This window comes from Pinus tabuliformis, chromosome 1_2, assembly GCF_031772625.1.
Source record: "Pinus tabuliformis cultivar Carrire ecotype Pingquan chromosome 1_2, CPIR1, whole genome shotgun sequence".
Taxonomy (NCBI): Eukaryota; Viridiplantae; Streptophyta; class Pinopsida; order Pinales; family Pinaceae; genus Pinus; species Pinus tabuliformis.
In genome coordinates, this window is record NC_142298.1 from 314341784 (window position 1) to 314361954 (window position 20171).

Here is a 20171-nt window from a genome sequence, read left to right on the forward strand (position 1 = left end):
GAGGAGCAACGGGTGAAGCCTTAGCTTCATAGTTCGAGCTTGATTTTACTCTCATTGCATGCATGGCTAACACAATGATGGGAAGTGTGTGGTATCTCGACAATGGTGCCTCGTTCCATATGACGGGGAATAGAGATTTTTTCAGTGATTTGGAGGAGAAGGATCTCCAGATGCACATCGAGATGGGAGATGATGGAAGGTACAACGCGACTGAGATTGGTATAGTCACCTTTCAAAGGGAGTCGGGCTCCCCTCTCAAGCTCAAGGATGTGATGTTTGTTTCGGGTTTATGTTGATTTCTGGTAGCATTAGATGTTCTTTGAGCCTCAAAATTTGCAGGGAGGCTTGGACACATGTATTCCACAATACGCAAAAATCGTTTTGGGAAAATCGACCCGAAGACAGTTTTATTAAAATAATTAATTATTTTTAATGGGTGCCTAAGTCTAAATTTAGGAAATTAAAATAATTAAAGGGTATTAATCTAATTGTGGGTGAAACTTCTAGAAGAAGACAAGGATCAAGTCAAAATGATCTGAGCCATTGATTAGAATCTAATCTGGGCCATTGGTTCTCAACAAAAGGATTATAAGAGGAGGCTTGATGGGCATTTGGAAGACACATTGAGTGGAGATTAGAAGATCGAATTTCTGAAGCACAACAGTTGATGGGAAGAGAATTTGAAGTGGTCTTTTGCAATGAGGGGCAGGGATAGTTTTGGTAAGAGATTTCTCTTGATCTGAGAATACTCAGTAGAGGAGGCAGAGAGAGATCCGAGAGAGGCAGTGCAAAGGCTAAGATGGCCAGCGTAGGCTGACCCAGAGGCAGCGCAAAGCATTGAGGAGGTCTGTATTTTTGCTAAAGGAATCGATTTCTGAAGTCGGAAGCTGAGGTGTGAGATTGGGAGGTGGAAATTGAAGTTCCTGGGAGGAAAATTGAGCAGCAGAGGGAGTGATGCTATCCCTAGACACTGTGACGCTGGGTGACGCAGTCACTGTGCAGAGGCAGCAAGGGGCAAGCCATTCTGTGGTTGGATCAATTGGGATTGCCTGTGATAGTGTGAGGTACTTCTCACTATTCTTCTGTCAGTGATATTCTTTGTACTAGATAGCCAGCAAGGCATCGAAAGATTGTATTCAGAAACTACTGCTTAATAATACAAACCTGCAGCTGCTACACCAATTTTCCCACATTGGGTTTTTTCGGGGACATTTGTCCAAACATAACGGTGTAATGTGTTGTGTATTTCTTTCTTGCTCAATTTCTTTTTTCCGCTTATAATTTAATTGGTGAAGACTACAGTGTATTAGTTTCGGTGTTTACTGTAGGAAACAATAAATAATTTGTTCAATGATTAACAAATAGAAGGAACTTAATCAGTTGATGCAGTGGTGATTTGAGTAATTGAATTTTCATAGTTTAAAGAAGAATCTTATATTTGTTGCAGTTTTGGAAGATCGTGGCTACAATGTGATCTTCAGCAAAGGAAAGGCATTCCTGAAACACATTGCCGCGGGACAGGTGAAGCAGATCAGGTTTCGTGTGAAGAACCTCTACAAGCTAGATGTGAAGGATTGTGCTGCATTGAGCACAAAGGCGGAGAAGGTGCAGAGCCGCGATGTTGGCGAACTTTGGCATAAAAGACTTGGCCATTTGCATCATGGTGCTTTGAAGATCATGCAATAGATTACCACAGGCCTCCCCAAAGGAGCACTAGAGCAGCAGGACACATGAAAAGGGTGTACCTTGGGGAAGTACACTAAAGCCACTTTCCATGATTAGGACAACAAAGCACATGCAGTCCTTAAAAGGATCCACTTTGATGTTTGTGGACCTTTCTCGACAACCTCCACTACTAGGCACAAGTATTTTGTTATCTTTATTGATGACTATTTGCGAAAGTGCTGGATCTTCTTCATGTAGAAGAAGGATGAGACTTTCTCCAAGTTCTTAGAGTTCAAGGCATTGGCGGAGGAAGAAAAGGGCAAGAAGGTGAAGGCTCTCAAGAGTGATAATGGAGGTGAGTTCATGTCAAATAAGTTTAAAAAACTCTGTGCAAAAGAAGGCATTTGACGAGAGTCAACAACAACCCACAAGCCACAGTAGAATGGGGTGGCTGAGAGGAAGAACCGAAGCATTGTGGGAGCAACATGGGTGATGTTGCATGACCAGAGCCTACCTATGCACTTGTGGCTGAAGCATGCAACACAACGATCTTTTTGCAAAACAGGAGTCCACATTGGATTCTTGGCATGATCACACCAGAGGAGGCTTTCTCGGGGAGGAAGTCGGATGTGTCGCACTTCAGGATCTTTGGAGCCTCTAGCTATTGCTGAGAATAGAGTTGGGGGTGTTTGTGGGTTACACAGAAACTCCCCACAGCTACCGTGTGTATTTTCCATCCCTCAGAATGATAGTTGTGTGACAGGATGTCAAATTTGATGAAGACAAAGCCATGCAGTGCTCTCTTGAGAGGGAGCTTCAGATCCCACCAGAGGAGGAGCTTTTAGTTCCAAAGGAGGAGCTTTTGGCTGCAAAGGAGGAGCCTTGAGATGTTGTCGAGCAGCCACAAGTTGAGGAGCAGAGAGTGAAGACAACCACTCAAGCAGAATCATCCAGAGAAGGTAAGAAGATAACTAGAGAAGCTCAGAGATTTGTGTAGGATGTGAAGGAGAATGTGGGTGCTCCTTCAAATCAATGCAAGTAGAGAAGGTCACCAGATCAGTACACTGGCTACATGGCTCGCATGACGGAGCTAGTAGAGATTTAGCCATCCTCTTTCAAGGAAACAGTAGAGCAACTTGTATGGGTTGATGCAATATTGGAGGAGTACGAATCCAATGTGAAGAATAATGTTTGGGAAGTGGTCCCAAGACCAGTAGACAAATCAGTTGTGGGTTTGAGATGGATCTTCTCGGTGAAGCAGGCAACAGACAGAAGCATAGAAAAGTACAAGGCCGGATTTGTGGCCAAGGGGTACTCTCAGTGGAGGGGATTGACTATGAGGTGACCTTTGCTCCTGTAGCAAGGTACTCATCCATTGGATTAGTCCTTGTTTTGGCTGCATAGATGGGGTGGAAGATCCACCAGATGGATGTGAAAACTACATTCCTCAATGGAGTTATTGAGGAGGAGGTGTATATCGAGCAACCAAAAGGATTTGAGACTTTTGATCGAGAGTCTCATGTGTGCAGACTCAAGCGAGCATTGTATGGTCTCAAGCAAGTACTTCGTGCTTGGTACATCAGGATCGATAGCTATCTCATTGGTTTGGGCTTCACCAAAAGTGAAGCGGATGCAAACCTATATCATATTTTGGTAGAAGGTAAATTGTTGATTATTGTTTTATATGTTGATGACTTGATCCTTACTGGTGATGAGCAACTGATCAGATCTTGCAAGGAGGACCTTGCAAGAGAGTTCGAGATGAAGGACATGGGTCTCATGCACTACTTCCTTGGATTGGAAGTATGGCAAGGTGATGGGGAACTGTTTGTCTCTCAGGGCAAGTATGCCAACCCATGGAGACTCCTCTAGCGACCAACTGGAGGAAAGAGGATGCCACTTCAGGTGAGGAAGTGGATGCGATTGTTTATCGACAGTTGGTGGGTTCACTCATGTATCTTGTGAACACACGACTAGACATGTGTTATGCAGTCAACCAATTGAGTCAAGCTATGATTAGGCCAACCAAATTTTTTTGGAAGGCAACAAAGCATGTTCTACGGTACCTTTCAGGCACTACCCATTTTGGACTTTGGTACAAACAGACAAAGGGAGTGAAGCTGTGTGGCTTCACTGATGCAGATTGGGCAGGAAGTCCATCATACCAGAAGAGTACATCAGGTGGAATTTTTAGTGTTGGGTCCATAGCAGTTTCTTGGTACAACAAGAAGCAGAGATCAATGGCACTCAGCTCAGCAGAAGCAGAATACATGGCTGCAAGTCAAGTAACATTTGACACGATCTAGATAAGAAAGATACTTGTTGGCTTGTTTGGTTAGATGATGGATCCCACTGTGATTTACTATGATAATCAGAGTTGTATCAAACTCTCTGAGAATCCTATTTTTCACGATTGATCCAAGCATATTGATATTCGGTATCACCATCTACGGGATTGTGTGCAGAGGCGAATTATGTTGTTGCAGTACATTCCGATATAGGAACAGGATGCAGATATTTTAACAAAGGCCTTGTCAAGAGGGAAGTTCGAGGTCCACAGGTGCATAATAGGGGTGGTTTAAAATCCCTTTCTTTTTGAGAGGGAGTGTTGAAAATGTAGCAAGAAAATCTAGTTTTGACTTTGCCTTGGTCAAACTAGATTAAAGTTCAAATTTCCACATCAACAGAAAACTTGGATGATGTTAACTTGTGTAAGATGGCTTGTGTCACCAAGTTTACTTAGTAAATTCGAGTTGGAGGAGTTAGAGTTTAGATTTGCATGATTGATTGCTAATTTGTAGCAATCTATTTAAGTTAATTTGAGTTATTGTTAGTTTAACTAGTTCTAATTATCAGACGAATTAGTGGAGGTCAAGTTGTGGAAGTGGAACTTCAACCACACTCAGTGATCAACCATTTAACTGATCAATCAACCCAAAATAATTGTTGTATGCAGAGAATTTGAGTTACCCAGTTGATATGGAGATCCCAAGGTAGTCTACTATCAGTTGTTGCATATTGCAATGTGTATAGGTGGTGCATGTAGTCAGAGAATGTAACAAATAAAATATATAAACAATATAAATATAATGTAAAAGATAATAATCATAAATAATAGTTAGTTAAGTTAGTAATTAGGTTGAAGAGGCATGTCTAATAGGACATGACTCTTCATGAAGAGACACTTGCTTGGTATATAAGCGAGCCTCTCGTTCTCATTTGTAAATCTTATCATTCATTCTTATTCATTTTTATTTAATATAATATTTATATCCTAAATGGATATCTTGACATTCCAAGTCTTTTGGAGTAATTAATCTGTAGAAGGAACTTTGTTCGCTTCATTTGGTATCAGAGCAGTTCGGTCCTCTAGGTTGCTTAACCGGTGCACAGAGCTCGTTCTCCTATCCAAGTCTTTGACTATTGAAATTCGTCAACCTTGTTGTCGTATAATTGAAGCATTTTGCTCAATATTTGGGAGTTTCTCCTTTTCTCCGTTTTTCTAGGCCTTTGGCCATAAAAAAAAAATTTAACAAAAAAAAAATATAAAAGTAAATAAATTAAAAAAAGAAGAAAAAAAAGTAAAAGAAAAAACAAAATGGATACAAAATCTCATACCAAATATATTTAAAACTTTTTACGTGGAAAAGCCCGTGGTTTTAAAAACAACCCATGGTAATTGCCCATGGTATTTTAAAAAGTTGAAAGAAAAACAAAAAACAAAAGGCATACGTTTTACTTTTTACGTGGAGAACATTTTAACGGAGGTTTTAAAAACAACCCACGGTAATAGCCCATGGTATTTTAAAAGTTAAAGAAAAAACAAGGATACAAAAGCTCTTACGTGAAACGTAAATATTACTTTTTACAGGAGGTTTTAAAAACAACCCATGGTAATAGCCCATGGTATTTTAAAAGTAAAAGATATTTTGATAACATTGGAGAAAAAAGGTGTGATCTAAATAATTTTAATCGTTCAAATCTAAAGATTGTGACTGTACCAAGAGTCACATCTCATCCAAATTAGTCACAACTCATCCAAATTTTCGAAAAAAAATATTATTATAATTATAAAAAAGGATACTATATAAGCCTTATATAGTTACATATAAAAGGAAAAGTGGGTCTCAAAAAAGTATATATAAATTTTATATAATTATAATTTTATAATATATATAAATTAAAATTATATAATATATATAATTTATAATTATATATAAAAAAATTTATTATTATATATTTTTTTTTTTTTTTAAAAGAGTGAAAAGAAGAAGAAGAAGAAGAAGAGAATATTTGAAATTTATATATATTAGATTTTTATAAGAGAGAAGTGGAAATATATTTTATAGATTAAAATATATATATATATATATATATATATATATATATATATATATATATATATATATAGAAAAGAGAGTAAAAAAAAAAATTATATAGAAAGAGAGTAAAAAAAAGGGGAGAGAATATATCATATAAAAAAAAAATTGTTGAAAAAAAAAGGGAATATAAAAGAAGTGAAGAAAAAGAAAAAATATGGAATCCATGAGTAAGGAGAAATCAAACCAAAAAGGTTCCATATCGACATCCGAATCATGAGAGTAGACAACTCAACCATGCTATGTATCGGGACCATTCAGACCAAAAACAACAAATTGATGTTTCAGAAAATAATGACGTAAAATCAATCCAGTCTTATGCTAACAAGTCGTTACAAAATTCCAGTGATCAGAGTACTATACAGAAGATTAATTTGGGATGGTCTGATCCCTTCTCAGTGCGACAATTTTGTTTGTCACTAAGAAGATCATATCAACTTGTATCGACGAGGATGACTATTCCGAGATAGAAAGACTTTCGAAGCCGAAAAAGAGATCAAGCCTTTTTCATTGACAAGCTTTGAGGACAAAGCTTTTTGAGGAAGGAGGCAATGTAACAAATAAAATATATAAACAATATAAATATAATGTAAAAGATAATAATCATAAATAATAGTTAGTTAAGTTAGTAATTAGGTTGAAGAGGCATGTCTAATAGGACATGACTCTTCATGAAGAGACACTTGCTTGGTATATAAGCGAACCTCTCGTTCTCATTTGTAAATATTATCATTCATTCTTATTCATTTTTATTTAATATAATATTTATATCCTAAATGGATATCTTGACATTCCAAGTCTTTTGGAGTAATTAATCTGTAGAAGGAACTTTGTTCGCTTCAGAGAACGACCTAAGGCAATTGTGCAATTCCAGAGTGTGAAATTCCTAAAAAATAGGGGCAATTTCCCAAGGGAATAGCGCAAGGAAATAAGAGCTTGGGAAGGCTTGAAATTGGCTAAGTGTTGGCCAGGTTCAGTCAGTCAGGCAGAGGGATAGACTATACACTTGCAGGGTGTGCTCAAGCTTGAGCAAGCATTGTATTTCTTCTCTATTCTTTGATTAATGCAATATAGATAGTAAGGGGTTTTGAGCAGTTGCTTTCCCCTAGATAAATCTCTGTGCATGTGTGATGTTTCCTTTTGCATGTCTATGATTCTTGTTTTAGATGGTGAATTAACTTCTGCAAATCAGTAGAGTAGCTTCAAGTCTTGTGATTTAGTAAATTTCATGAGCAGTATTGAACCTACACATTAATTTCTACATCTACTAGTAGAACCAAGTCAAAGTGAGACAATCTGAGACCTTTCTTTTGACCAAGACAAAGACACCCGCCAATCCACCAAGTCAGCCTTTCATGTAGAAAAGTCAACTTCTAGCTCATTTCTTCACAAGTCAACATAAATCAACTTAACCAGGGTCTTGACCCTCTTTGCCATCCTGAAATCTGGTCTTGCACCGCCCTGCATTGACGCTCTTCTACTTTAGAATTATTTGCATTTGTGATAGAAAGGAACAAAATTATAATCTCTTTCTTCTTTGTTTGTATTCAATCCTTCTTGCAAGTGTAAGGCTTTTATTTCTAGATAGTTCGCACTTCTTGTCTCTCTTAGAAACTGTAGATCGAATGGATGGATAGATGATCTTCACATTAGGTCGAATGCTCCTTTATATAGTCTCTTGAAGGTCAAATCATCTTTAATCCAGACCAACATGAACAGTGGATAGGCCGACTTGATGATGGAGGAGTATATGACCCAATTACATCAAAATAATTTAATTTCTTTGATACAAAATGCCCAATAAGGGTCTAGACCATAATCACAAGTACATAGACTCATGACTCAACCCTAGAAGCCTTTAATGGAGGCTATGACCTAAATAAAGCATGAAACCCATGCTAATAAATAATTTTTCTTTTAATAATAAATTCCCTTTTTCTTTTTTTTTGACAAGTACATTACATCATGACTCAAATACAATTACGAAGACCAACACTAGTTAGATTTCTCAACAAAATAGACATGCATAAAGTGTTGACCAAGGCAAGTGCGACCCTCCTCATGGAGTGCGTTGTAGATTTCTAGAACTAGAAAGTCTCCAAAGCTAGTGTACTGAATTATTACTAAAAGTCCACGTTCTAGATCTCTAGAACTAGAAAGTCTCCAAGGCTAGTGTACTGAATTATTACTAAAAGTCCACCTTATGTTGTTCCACTCTAAAGGCTTCTAGACATTCTAGAAAGGTCTGGAACCCCCAAAATTGACTCTAAAAGATATTTTTGGAATGTCTTAAAATTTGACCCCCATGTTGTTCACATTGTTGGGTCGCAAAAAATATGATGAAAATCTCAAGGATTAAAATAGAGCAAAACTTCAATATTTCATTTTTTCTTTTTTTAAAATTTGGGTCCTATTGTGCTCAATTTTGGGTATTCAAAAATGTAATTATCTCCACAAGTGCCAAAATTATTTTTTAAGAACAAGGTTGGATTAACCTCAGAATACAACTAAAACAAAATCATATGCAGATATTCCCAGAAGGTATCCAATAATACAATCAGATCTCAAGAAAACTTAAATTTCTAAAAATAATTTTTTTTGAAGCTTGAGAATCTTAAAAATAATTATCAACTTGGTGCTCAAAATGTCATTAGCTGTTGAAAAGACCAAGTTATGCAGATTTTCACAGTTATTCACATTGTAAAATGAATGTTTGGAAAAGAACTGTGTTTGCGAATTTAGTTTGTCCAAAAATTGCAAACACAGTTTTTTCCCAAAAAATTTGCAAACACGGTTCCTTTCCAAAAATTCATCTCACAAAAAGACCAAGTTTCTTGAAATAGAAACCTTTTAAAAATAACCAAATCAAGAATCTGAGATAGTCCATCTGAATGTGCTTATCCTCCCATACGATTACCAAAACCTGCATGTCAATCGTATTCATAGGGTAGCCCGCTAAAAATAGATTGGGAAGAACGTGCTAGAAATAGGAATGCATATGTTGACCCTATCCATCTATGCACTAAAATAAGAATGATATGCCCTTTGGCTGTACTTGTTAATTAACCATTTGCCAAGAACCTGTCCAACCCTCATATCATAAGCAATAAAATACATGCAATGATGTACTAAGTTTCAACTTTCATCTAGCACTCCACGAAGCATCAATGCCAAACGATAAACTTTTAACAAGTTCATCACAATTGGATCCACTATATGAATTTTGAAGAAATTTGTTTTGGGTGTTAACAACTTCAAAACATTGCTTGCCCACTGCATCAAGCTAGCAATTAGAAACTCTTCATTAGACTCCCGATGTAGATCAAGCATTTCAGAAGTTTGAAGGATGCTCTCTATTTTCTCCTCAGGCTTCCTCTCCTAGATTTACATAGCATTTTAAGATCAAGATAAATGCTTCCCAACATCAGACAAATAAATGTTCGTTGTATTTTTTAGCATGACATAGCTTTTATTTATTATACTTGAGGTCATTCTGAAACTCATTGTAACATGTACACTTGGCCAGCATGTTATCCAAGCTGGATTGCTGAAAGAAGGGATGTGTGCTGTACAGGATGAGGCTGCAGGTATTGTTTCCTATAAATTTTTTTACTTCCCTTTTTGTTTCTTTTGGGGTCTAATACATAATAGCATCTTATTACTTATTGTTGAAATATGAAAAAGGTCAAATTTGTCATATGTAAAGCACTTCTGAATACATGTGCATGCGTGTATTGAGGTAGATTCTATGTAAATTTATATAATAACATTTGTAATAATTGCTGTGGATCAGAGATCAGAACCTGTGAGAGATCCATATAATCTGCAGGCTTCTTGAGTGTTTGACTATGTGCTGTTGTAGCTTTGTCAAAACACACTCCTTTTTCTTGTTCAACATAGTGAAACTAATGGCGTTCTCTAAGAAACAAGATTCTTTGGTTAGGGTCCGCATGTCCCAAATCCTTGTGTCATACACATGGAATAATGGACAGACAGGTCCTTTGTGTCCATCACATGTCCTAATGCTGTCCTAAATGTGTTAGAAACTTAGATCCTTTCCCACAAAATCTAGCAGGCCCTGTGCAAAGCCTCACTGCGCAGAGCCAGACCTTATGGCAACAAGAGAAAAGGATGCCGCTGTCACCTCAAGGACCTTTCTCATGCTCTTTAATGGTATTTAACCACAAGGGACACTACCCTTATCACCTAAAGGGTACTCTAATGCTATGGCTGAAGGTGATAGAGAATAGGTCTATAATATGGCATATATTCTATACCAAGGTTCAAATACTCTATGCCTCGACCAAATATAAGGCTTCTTTAAGTTAGGGTTTCATTGATATGCAATAATAAGTTGCACAATGTCATATAGCAGCCCAAAGAAAACGCCTTCCAATAGACACTAGGATTTAGGGCTAGGAAATTGATTTTTACGGTTGAAATGTATGCATAAACAGTAAACAAGTGTGACATCAGCCCTAAATAGGAAACAAGTGTGACATCAGCCCTAAATAGGAAGGATAGATCATGCACTATGCTAAATTTTGCCTTTATAAGGTTATAGATGCAATTCCTAAATTATGATCCACAAACTGTTGATTTTTGTGTAGCATTGGGAGGTATTCTAGCATGCCAAATAGGCCTATGAAATCGGCCAAAGAAAATTATGAAAAATAAAATAAAATTGTAATTTTTGGAGTTCATGCAGGCTCCAAATCATTAAGTTGGCCCCACCATGAAACGCTGTGATCCTTGGTCAAAACCCACTCATTTGAACAATATAATGTTGATTTTTGGTAGAATCGGATGTGCTCTAGCCTTGAAATTTGGAGGATAGGCTAAGGCATGTGAGATCTCCAAGACCCGGAAATCGTTTCGAGAAATTCCACCTGGATGAGGAGTTATTAAAATAATTAATATTTTTAATGGGTTCCTAAGTCTAAACTTAGGAAAATAAAAATATTAATGGGTATTAATAAAGATAAAGGTGAGAAGCTTCTAAAAGATGATGATCAAGTCTGTTTTGATCTTAGCTGTTGATTAGAGACTTAATCTCAACCGTTGATTCATCAACAGGAAAAGTATAAGAGAAGACTTGAGGATCATTTGGAGACACACCGACAGATACTCAATGTCTCTAGGAAAATCGATTCTCAAGTAAAGGAGATCGATTTCAGAGGGAGAGTTGCAGTGTGGAGAAAGAGGAGGGCATCGACAGTAGGCAGTGACTGAGGAGGAGGTGATGCAGGGACAGTGGGAGACAACGCAGAGAGAGACACAGTCCATAGGAGAGATGTAGCCCTCACGCAGGTTGACGCAGAGGGACGCAGAGCCATGCTGAGACATGAAGAGTGATGCAGAGGTGTCGCATGAGTGGGAGCAGGGTCTCCAAAGTGTTAGAAAATCTCAAAGGGAATGTCTTAGGTATTTTCTTTTAGTCCCTGCAAAATCATTTCTTCTAAAAGCAATTGCTGCTGAATATTAATAAAGCCCTCATCTGCTGCATTGGTTTTCCCGCATTGGGTTTTTTTGGGGACAATTGTCCAAAAACAACTGTGTTGATGTGATTGGTTCTTGTGCATGTATTTTTCTTTGGGTAATTGTGTGATAACTACAGTAGAATTTATTTTAATATTTGCTGAAGGGATTTCGTAAATAACTTATTGTGAATAATAAGTAGGTGAAATAAATCAGTTGCTGCAATAGAATTTCAGTTTAGAAATTTTCACATGATAGTAGAGCAGAGAGCCGACCACAGGAGAGGAAAATCAACTATGGGTCAAAAGCATGACGCAGAGGCATCCACTCAAGGGGACTCACGTAGATTTCTAGAAGAATGCATAAGGGACATGAATTACGATTATTCTATGTTAGCTTCCAGATTGGAAGAAGAAGTCGCTTGCTTAGCTAGCTTTGCCTCCTCTGAGGTTTGGTATATAGACAGTGCAGGAAGATTGAATAAATTTTCAGATTACCATGGGAAATAAGGCAAAGTGTGCTCCAGTAGGAAGAGGTACTGTAGTCTTTCAAACCGAAGCAGGAGAGCGACTTTGAGCAACCAATGTGTTGCATGTGCAAGGATTGGGGATGAACTTACTCTCCGTATCTCAACATCAAAACAAGAGCTATGGCGTTTTCTTCATTAAGGAGAAAGTATATGTCAAACACCCGAGTTGGAAAAAGAAGGCCCATATTGGAATCAGAAGTAACAGGTTGCACAGGTTGCAGCTAGAATCACCAATGGCACTGATAGGTAGTAATGGAGACAAAGATTTGAATGAACTATGGCATAGGAGGATGGGACACTTACACCGTGGGGCTTTGAGAATCCTCAAGAAAACAATATCAGGAGTTCCAAAACTAAGTACTCAACGAGATGATGTATGCAGAGGGTGTGCTCTCGGCAAGTATGCCAAAGCAACATTTTCCAGAAGTAACAATAGGGCTAAGAGTGTGCTAGGATTGATACACTCAGATATCTGCGGATTGATTTCCACAAAAGCTCTTAATGGTTCCGAATACTTTGTCACTTTCATCGATGACCATTCCAGAAAGACTTGGATCTACTTTCTTAAAACCAAGGATGAGGTTTTTGGTCAATTCAGAGAGTTCAAGGTTCTAGTGCAGAATTTGACAGGAAAGAAGATAAAAGTGTTGCACTCAGAAAATGTTGGAGAGTATGTTGACAAGGACTTCATCGATTTTTGCGCTAAGGAAGGCATCAAAAGGGAGTGGACAACTCCCTACATCCAGAGTAGAATGGAGTAGCAGAAATGAAAAATAGGACTATTGTGGAAGCAGCTAGGGCAATGCTGTATGATCAGGATATGCATAACTCATGTGGGCAGAAGCATGCAACACGACAATTTATGTCTAGAATAGGACTCCACACAGAGCATTGGGAAAAATCACTTTGGAAAAGGTCTTCACAAGGAAGACACCTGAAGTCAGTTATTTCAAGATATTTGGGAGTTTAGTGTATTGCCATATACCCGAAGAAGAGAGAAAGAAATTAGATCAAACTGCTGAGAAAGGATATCTTATGGGATATAGCGAGAATGCTAAGGCATATAGAGTCTATCTTCCAGGGAGTAGGAAAGTTGTAGTTCGACGGGATGTAAAGTTCATGGAGGACAAAGCTTTCAGGAAATCCCGAGAAATGCCTTTTGAGGAGTAGTCAAAAGACGAGCCGTTGGTCAAACCACTTCGACCAGCAGAAACTAGTACCAGAAATTCTCCTGAAGACAAAGCTTCAGAATAGGAGGAATCTCAAGAAGAGGAAGAGCTGATAGATGTGCCTATTACCAGTGGGAGAACGAGCCTTGAACTCCAACAGATTCTACGGGATGTAGAGGACTTCATTGGTGCACCCAGGAATAATAAAAGGGAGAGAAGACAACCAGACATATACCAGGCCTTAGTAGCTCAGGTTGGGGAACTTTCTACTTTTTAGGAGGCCGTTCAGTATCAAGTATGGGTAGATGCTATGGTGGAGGAATACAACTCTATAATGGTCAATGATGTCTTAGAAGTGGTACCTAGGCTTCAGGACAGGTTAGTGGTAGGTTTGAGATGGATCTATAAGGTCAAATATGCTGCAGATGACAATGTGGAAAAATACAAAGCTAGGTTTGTGGCTAAAGGGTATGCTCAGAAGGAAGGGATAGACTATGAAGAAACTTTCGCCCCAATAGCTAGGTATACTTCCATTAGAACCGTGATATCTCTTGCAGCACAGATGGGGTGGGAGATTCATCAAATGGATGTCAAGACGACATTCTTGAACGGGGTAATAGAAGAGGAAGTATACATTGAACAACCAGAAGGTTTTGAGACACATGAGAAGAAATCTCATGTATGCAGATTAAAGAAAGCCTTGTATGGGCTTAAACAAACACCTAGAGCATGGTACGGTCGAATTGATGGCTACTTGCAGAAGATGGGGTTCATCAAGAGTGACGCAGACCCTAATCTCTACTATCTTGTCATAGAGAATGAGCCTCTAATCCTAGTGTTATATGTGGATGATCTTTTCCTGACAGGATCATCCAGGCTCATCAAAGATTGCAAGAAGAACCTAGCCACAGAATTCGACATGAAGGATTTGGGACAGATGCATTATTTCCTGGGGTTGGAAGTTTGGTAGCAGAAGGGTGAGATCTTCCTTGGACAAGGGAGATATGCTACAAAGATCTTGAAGAGATTCAAGATGCAGGACTGTAGACCTATGGCTACTCCAATGATCACCAACTGGAAGAAGATTGATGCATCAGAAGATAAAGACGTTGATCCCACCTTGTACAGGCAGCTTATAGGGTCCTTGATGTATTTGGTCAATACCAGGCTAGACATTTGTTACGCTGTCAACACCCGCAGTCAGTTCATGTTGGAACCTAAGAGGGCGAACGCGCAAGAAGCCAAACATGTTCTTAGGTATATGCAAGGAATAGTCGAGCATGGACTATTGTACACCATAGGAAATGACATCAGGCTGAGTGGGTTCACTGATGCAGATTGGGCTAGAAGTTCAGTAGATCGAAAAAGTACAACTGGGTACTGTTTCAACATTGGATCAGGAATAACCTCCTTGTGTAGTAGGAAACAAAAATCCGTGGTTCTGCGCTCAGCTGAAGGAGAATATATGACAACTAGCACAACTTTGTGCGAAGCCATATGGATTAGGAAATTGCTTGTGAATCTATTTAGGAGAAGGATGGAAGTGACTAGGATCATGTGTGATAATCAGAGTTGCATCAAGCTCTCTGAGAATCCGATATTTCATGATCGGTCGAAGCACATTGATATCAGGTATCACTTTGTTAGAGACTGTGTCCAACGAGGAGCAGTACAGTTGAGGTACACTCCCACAGGAGAACAGGTGGCAAGCATCCTCACCAAGGCTTTAGGAAAAACAAAGTTTGTTTATTTCAGGGAGAAGATGGGGATGGTAAAGAATCCATTTCAGTAGCAGAAATGGATAAGTGTCAGGAGTTGTAGTGCAGCAGTTAGCAGTGGCAGTGCTACGGGCAGCATGATGCAACATGTTGAGAGGGAGCTACAGTATAGATGCAAGAGTGGCAGTGGCAGTGTCATGGCCAACAATACAAGAAGCAACAATGCAGGGTATGTGAGGCAGCAAGCCTAGCATCAACACAAGTACCGATGCGGAAGATCAACGTGATGTTTCTATAGTGAAGCTGCTAGAGCACATTCCTCGCTAAGAGGGAGTGTTGATTTTTGGTAGCATCGGATGTGCTCTAACCTTGAAATTTGGAGGAGAGGCTAAGGCACATGAGATCTCCAATACCCAGAAATCGTTTTGAGAAATTCCACCCGGATGAGGAGTTATTAAAATAATTAATATTTATAATGAGTCCTAAGTCTAAACTTAGGAAAATAAAAATATTAATGCGTATTAATAAAGATAAAGATGAGAAGCTTCTAAGAGATGAGGATCAAGTCTGTTTTAATCTTAGTCGTTGATTAGAGACTTAATCTCGACCGTTGATTCATCAACAGGAAAAGTATAAGAGAAGACTTGACGATCATTTGGAGACACACCGACAGATACTCAATATCTCTAGGAAAATCGATTTCAGAGGGAGAGTTGCAAGGTGGAGGAAGAGGAGGGCATCAACAATAGGCAGTGACTGAGGAGGAGGTGACCAGGGACAGTGGGAGATATCACAGAGAGAGACGCAGTCCAAAGGAGAGATGTAGCCCTCACGGAAGCTAACGTAGAGGGACGCAGAGCCTCTCAGAGCCACGTAGAGTGACGTAGAGGTGTCACAGGAGTGGGAGCAGGGTCTCCAAAGTGTCAGAAAGTCTCAAAGGAAAAGTCTCAGGTGTTTTCTTTCAATTTCTCTGTAAAATCATTCCTTGTAAAAGCAGTTGCTGCTGAAGATTAATAAAGCCCTCATCTGTTGCACCGGTTTTCTTGCATTGGGTTTTTCCGGGGACAATTGTCCAAAAACAATTGTGTTGATGTGATTGATTCTTGTGCATGTATTTTTCTCTGGGTAATTGTGTGATAACCGCAGTAGAATTTATTTTAATATTTGCTGAAGGGATTTCCTAAATAACTTATTGTGAATAATAAGTAGGTGAAATAAATCAGTTGCTGCAGTAGAATTTCAGTTTAGAAATTTTCACATATAAATACACAAGTCAATCTCCACATTTGTACCAATTTGCATCACAACACATCTCTTCTATTTCCTAATCAACACGTGCGAAGTCAAGAAAGGATAATCTAAAGTTTGACCGAATTGCTAGAGTTTCCAATTGATTGAATATGACCTGCTCTATTTCACTGAAGTTCTGGTTGTGCTTGACCAAGAGTTTGACCAATATTGATTGCGGGGAAAGGCTAGCTTTGACTGCGGAGGAAGAGGAGGCTTTGAATGCAGAAGGAGGAGACTTTAACCATAGAAGAAGGGTGCAATCAACCTCAGTTGACTACAGTTGGCCGAAGACACTCTGACCATAGGGCCGAGTTGGCCTCAGGCCGAATTTTAGAACAGTGGAACAACATTGACCTATTACTGCTCAAACTAGTAGGGGTCCTGGGAGGGGATCCTAGGAGGGGACCCTATAGAGCAACTACTAGGTCAAGGGGTAACAACGGAGCAATAGCCCATTATCACCTCAGCTAAGGCTCCTTGCTCTTTACGGACTTTCACCATTGGGAGGAGACCCGGTATAAGGGAATCACAAGAATGAATATGTTAATGAAGGATGATCCCCAAGGCCTATTCACAAGAGAGACTCAATTATATGGTTTTCTTGCTTGAAACACAAGGTGATAGATTCTCTAGGAAGGTCTAAGAGGATTCTTGAGGCTAGGGTTTGGGAATATATCTTGCCAAGAGGGTTCTTATTCCCAAAAATCCTTATGGAGAATTGGCCTTTATGTGATCTTTGTGAAATTAGAGTTGTAAATTTGCGAGACCACACAGGACCAAGTGGACCCAAAATTAGGTCAAGGGTATGGAGTTGATCAACCAAGGAGGGGCTTGACCTAATTAGGGAAGAGGAGAGGATCAAAGGACACATTTTCCTTTGAGGATTTAATACAATGACCCAAATGAGGACACTAGCCAAGGGAAACCTAGGGCAAGAAATGGTCTCTGAGCTAAGGCTTGCTATATCTTGGGATCCCACTATCGGAATTGCTTCAAAGTTTGAGGGCCTCTAGAGATAACCCCAATGCAGTAGTGTACCAAAAATTGCGGTGTTTGGCTGGCTACAAATAAATTCGTTGGATGCCCTAGGTGACCTATTAGGACTAGGCCTAGAAAGAGAAGGAAAAGGTGAGAAAGATATTCTTTAAGTGACGACCAATGGTTGGATCAGTGCCTTGCCTTTGGGAGAGATGGAGTCAAGGTGAATTTGTGATTTGAAGAGACTATACCTAATTAGGGAGACCTCTAGACAACTTCGCATGGCAATTAGAACATGGTAGTAGCTATCGTAAGATTTTACACTTCGATATGCAAAAAATGATGACTTTTCAAGATGTTTTCAACGAAGATAACCTCTAGGAACATTCATCCTTTCATACATGACACATGTAATGTATGAAACGCTTCAAAGACCAAAATTTCCACCATTTCGCAAAGTAGCAGTAAATTTTAGACTTATATAGCGAAAATCCCAACAACATTCGTGAGACAAAGTACATAACAAGAATAAACATGAAAACGATCACTTACATGTAAATGAGTATATCCAATCATCAATTTATGCCAATAATGAAGCTCCAAGACTAAGAAAATAGAATCCAAACATCAAATTTGCATCCATGAAACCAAACTCGTCCTCCAAAAGGGAATTAAAAATTCTCAAATAGCTACTAATTCCAATTCCAAGTGACGATGAGAGAAATGAATCACCTCTCGTCAATTTCTACCATCTCTAATGAGTTCGATTTGCCTATTTGGCCTAATTAAGTCATAAATAATAAAATAATGTGCAATGACAACATCCCTTGGTGACAAGCTCACCAAGATAGCCACTAACATAAAAATAGGTCTCTCAAGAGGGCGGAGTAATCAACATAATGAGTCGTTGGGATATTGAGAAGGCCTAATGAAGTCCAAAGTGTGCCATGGTGAGAGAATGGACTCCAAACATAGTGGACAAGGGGTTGGCCCCTTGTTTTCCAAGCAAGTAACTATGTTGCTCTCAAGTGGGGTGTGGGGAACAAGGACATCTTCATGGGTCTCCAAGTGGATTGATAATGCTTGTAAACCATCTGTGAGGGCTAGGATGACGACAAAAGCCCTCCCTTTGCCTCCTGCAGTGAGACACATCTTCATTTGGACCTTGGAACATCTGCCAATTGTATGGTGCAAGTGTGGAGTCAGATGGGCACGGTGAACTAGGTGCATTATCTTCATCCAAAAGGTGGAACACGAGCAACCAATGAGCGGTGTTGGGGATCCATGAAGTACTCTCTGCTATGGTGGAGGCCCATGACTCTCAACGCTCACCCTACAAGTGCCAATGTGGCCCTCTGGAGGGCTTGGACCCTGTATAGGGAGACTAAGCCCCAAATGAAAACCCACCTGCCATCGTGCATAATATCCAATGCGTCCCTTTGCCCTCCATGTCACGAAACACACAGGGATGTTGGTTTATCCAATGTCCAACAATCTCCACCCCAACTCGAGCTGGGTGTGTATCGAACTCGTGACCTACGCTCTGATACCACTTGTTGGGAATCACAATTACCGTTACACCAAAACCCATAGGTGTTAGTCAACGATTGCATCGTCAGAGATAAGGATCCATGAGAGGCGGTTTTTCCATGTCATGAAACACACGAGAATTGTTGGTTTATCCAATGTCCAACACCTATTGGGTGGTCTCAACCTTAAAGGGGGTGACATGTCCATGTTACATCCATCAGGTGGTAGGCAGTAAATGATATAGTGATGGAACAGAGTGGGGATTAGGGGAATGCTCCAAACCACATACCATGGTACAAGGGGTAGCTATAATAAAGGAAAAGAACATGTTGGTATATGAGTGTTGTTGGGATCAAATCAAGGTACATGAGTTACCTAACCTTTGTTTTTCCACTCTTCTTCCTATGCCTTTTGCCTTTGATTGATTAATCTTCATAACTGCTCGGGGCTCGAGGGTATGAGAGCATGATGTGTAGGATGAAGCAATAGGTACCCCCTTTTGAGGTGGGGCATTTCATTGCCCACGAGGGGTTGGGACAATCATGGGTTTCTTAATGATGGAGAGGGCTCATTTATGGCCCACAGGTACCAGGGTGATGGCTATGGATAAGGGGTAGAACTCATGTTTGGTTTTTTCCCACATGCTAAATTTGTATGTTCCGACCATATTTTGCATTTTGTGGTACATTTCTTGTTGAGAGTGGCCAAGTTGTGCTTTTTCTTTTCTTTTCTTTTTAGCTGCATCAACCTCCGGGGCATCTTTCCAGGCCTGACCTAAGATGTGCACAAGGGGAGTGAGAGGCTAACCCTATGTGGACCCGGATGGGAAAAATGATGAATGGGGTTAGAATGAGTGGGCGGTTGTGATTTATATGGTGTTAGGAAGCGGGACCACATAACTATAATCAAGATTTTGCATGTTGTGTCAACCCTAAAGCTAATGGCCATTAAAGGAGATCCCATAGGACTAGGATACAAGGGTAAGCACGAAATCGAGCAGATGAGACAAGAGTACAAACTTAGCCCACTCTTTTCGCTGAATCCCCCCACCAATCCATGCCCAAAAGTGTCCATGATAAGTAAGGAAAATTACTCAAGTATACCAATGAAAAGCCATACCTTCGGGGTCGAGAGGCACCCCTTCAAACATATGATCATAACAGATGGGCACGGGACCACATGGTTACCCGAGGTGGTGGAGATAATGGCACATCAAGCTATCTAAAGGCTGCAAGGGGTTGCCGGCTGAGGACCATCTAGGAGAAATTTTTTCTCCTATGCATACCACCCATAGGTAGTGGGTAACATTTGGCTCCAACTAGGACATGAGATCTCGGAAAGGTGTGCAAAGCTACTCAAATGCGATGTCACGAGAACACCAACAATCTCTTGGTACCATGAACCTATCACCTGCACAGATCACAAATCAAACACA

General features: G+C 39.6%; 1 protein-coding gene across 2 annotated transcripts in view; it reads left to right on the forward strand.

Annotated features, from left to right (window-relative positions):
- The window catches only part of LOC149205623 (NOL1/NOP2/sun family protein / antitermination NusB domain-containing protein), a 297843-nt gene that overhangs the window by 126027 nt on the left and 151645 nt on the right, over positions 1 to 20171 (forward strand). For both annotated transcript variants that reach the window (XM_089395127.1, XM_089395126.1), the window contains exon 10: positions 9571 to 9631. In XM_089395127.1, the coding sequence (XP_089251253.1) occupies positions 9571 to 9631 (61 nt within the window). The remainder of the gene's footprint in view (positions 1 to 9570; positions 9632 to 20171) is intronic.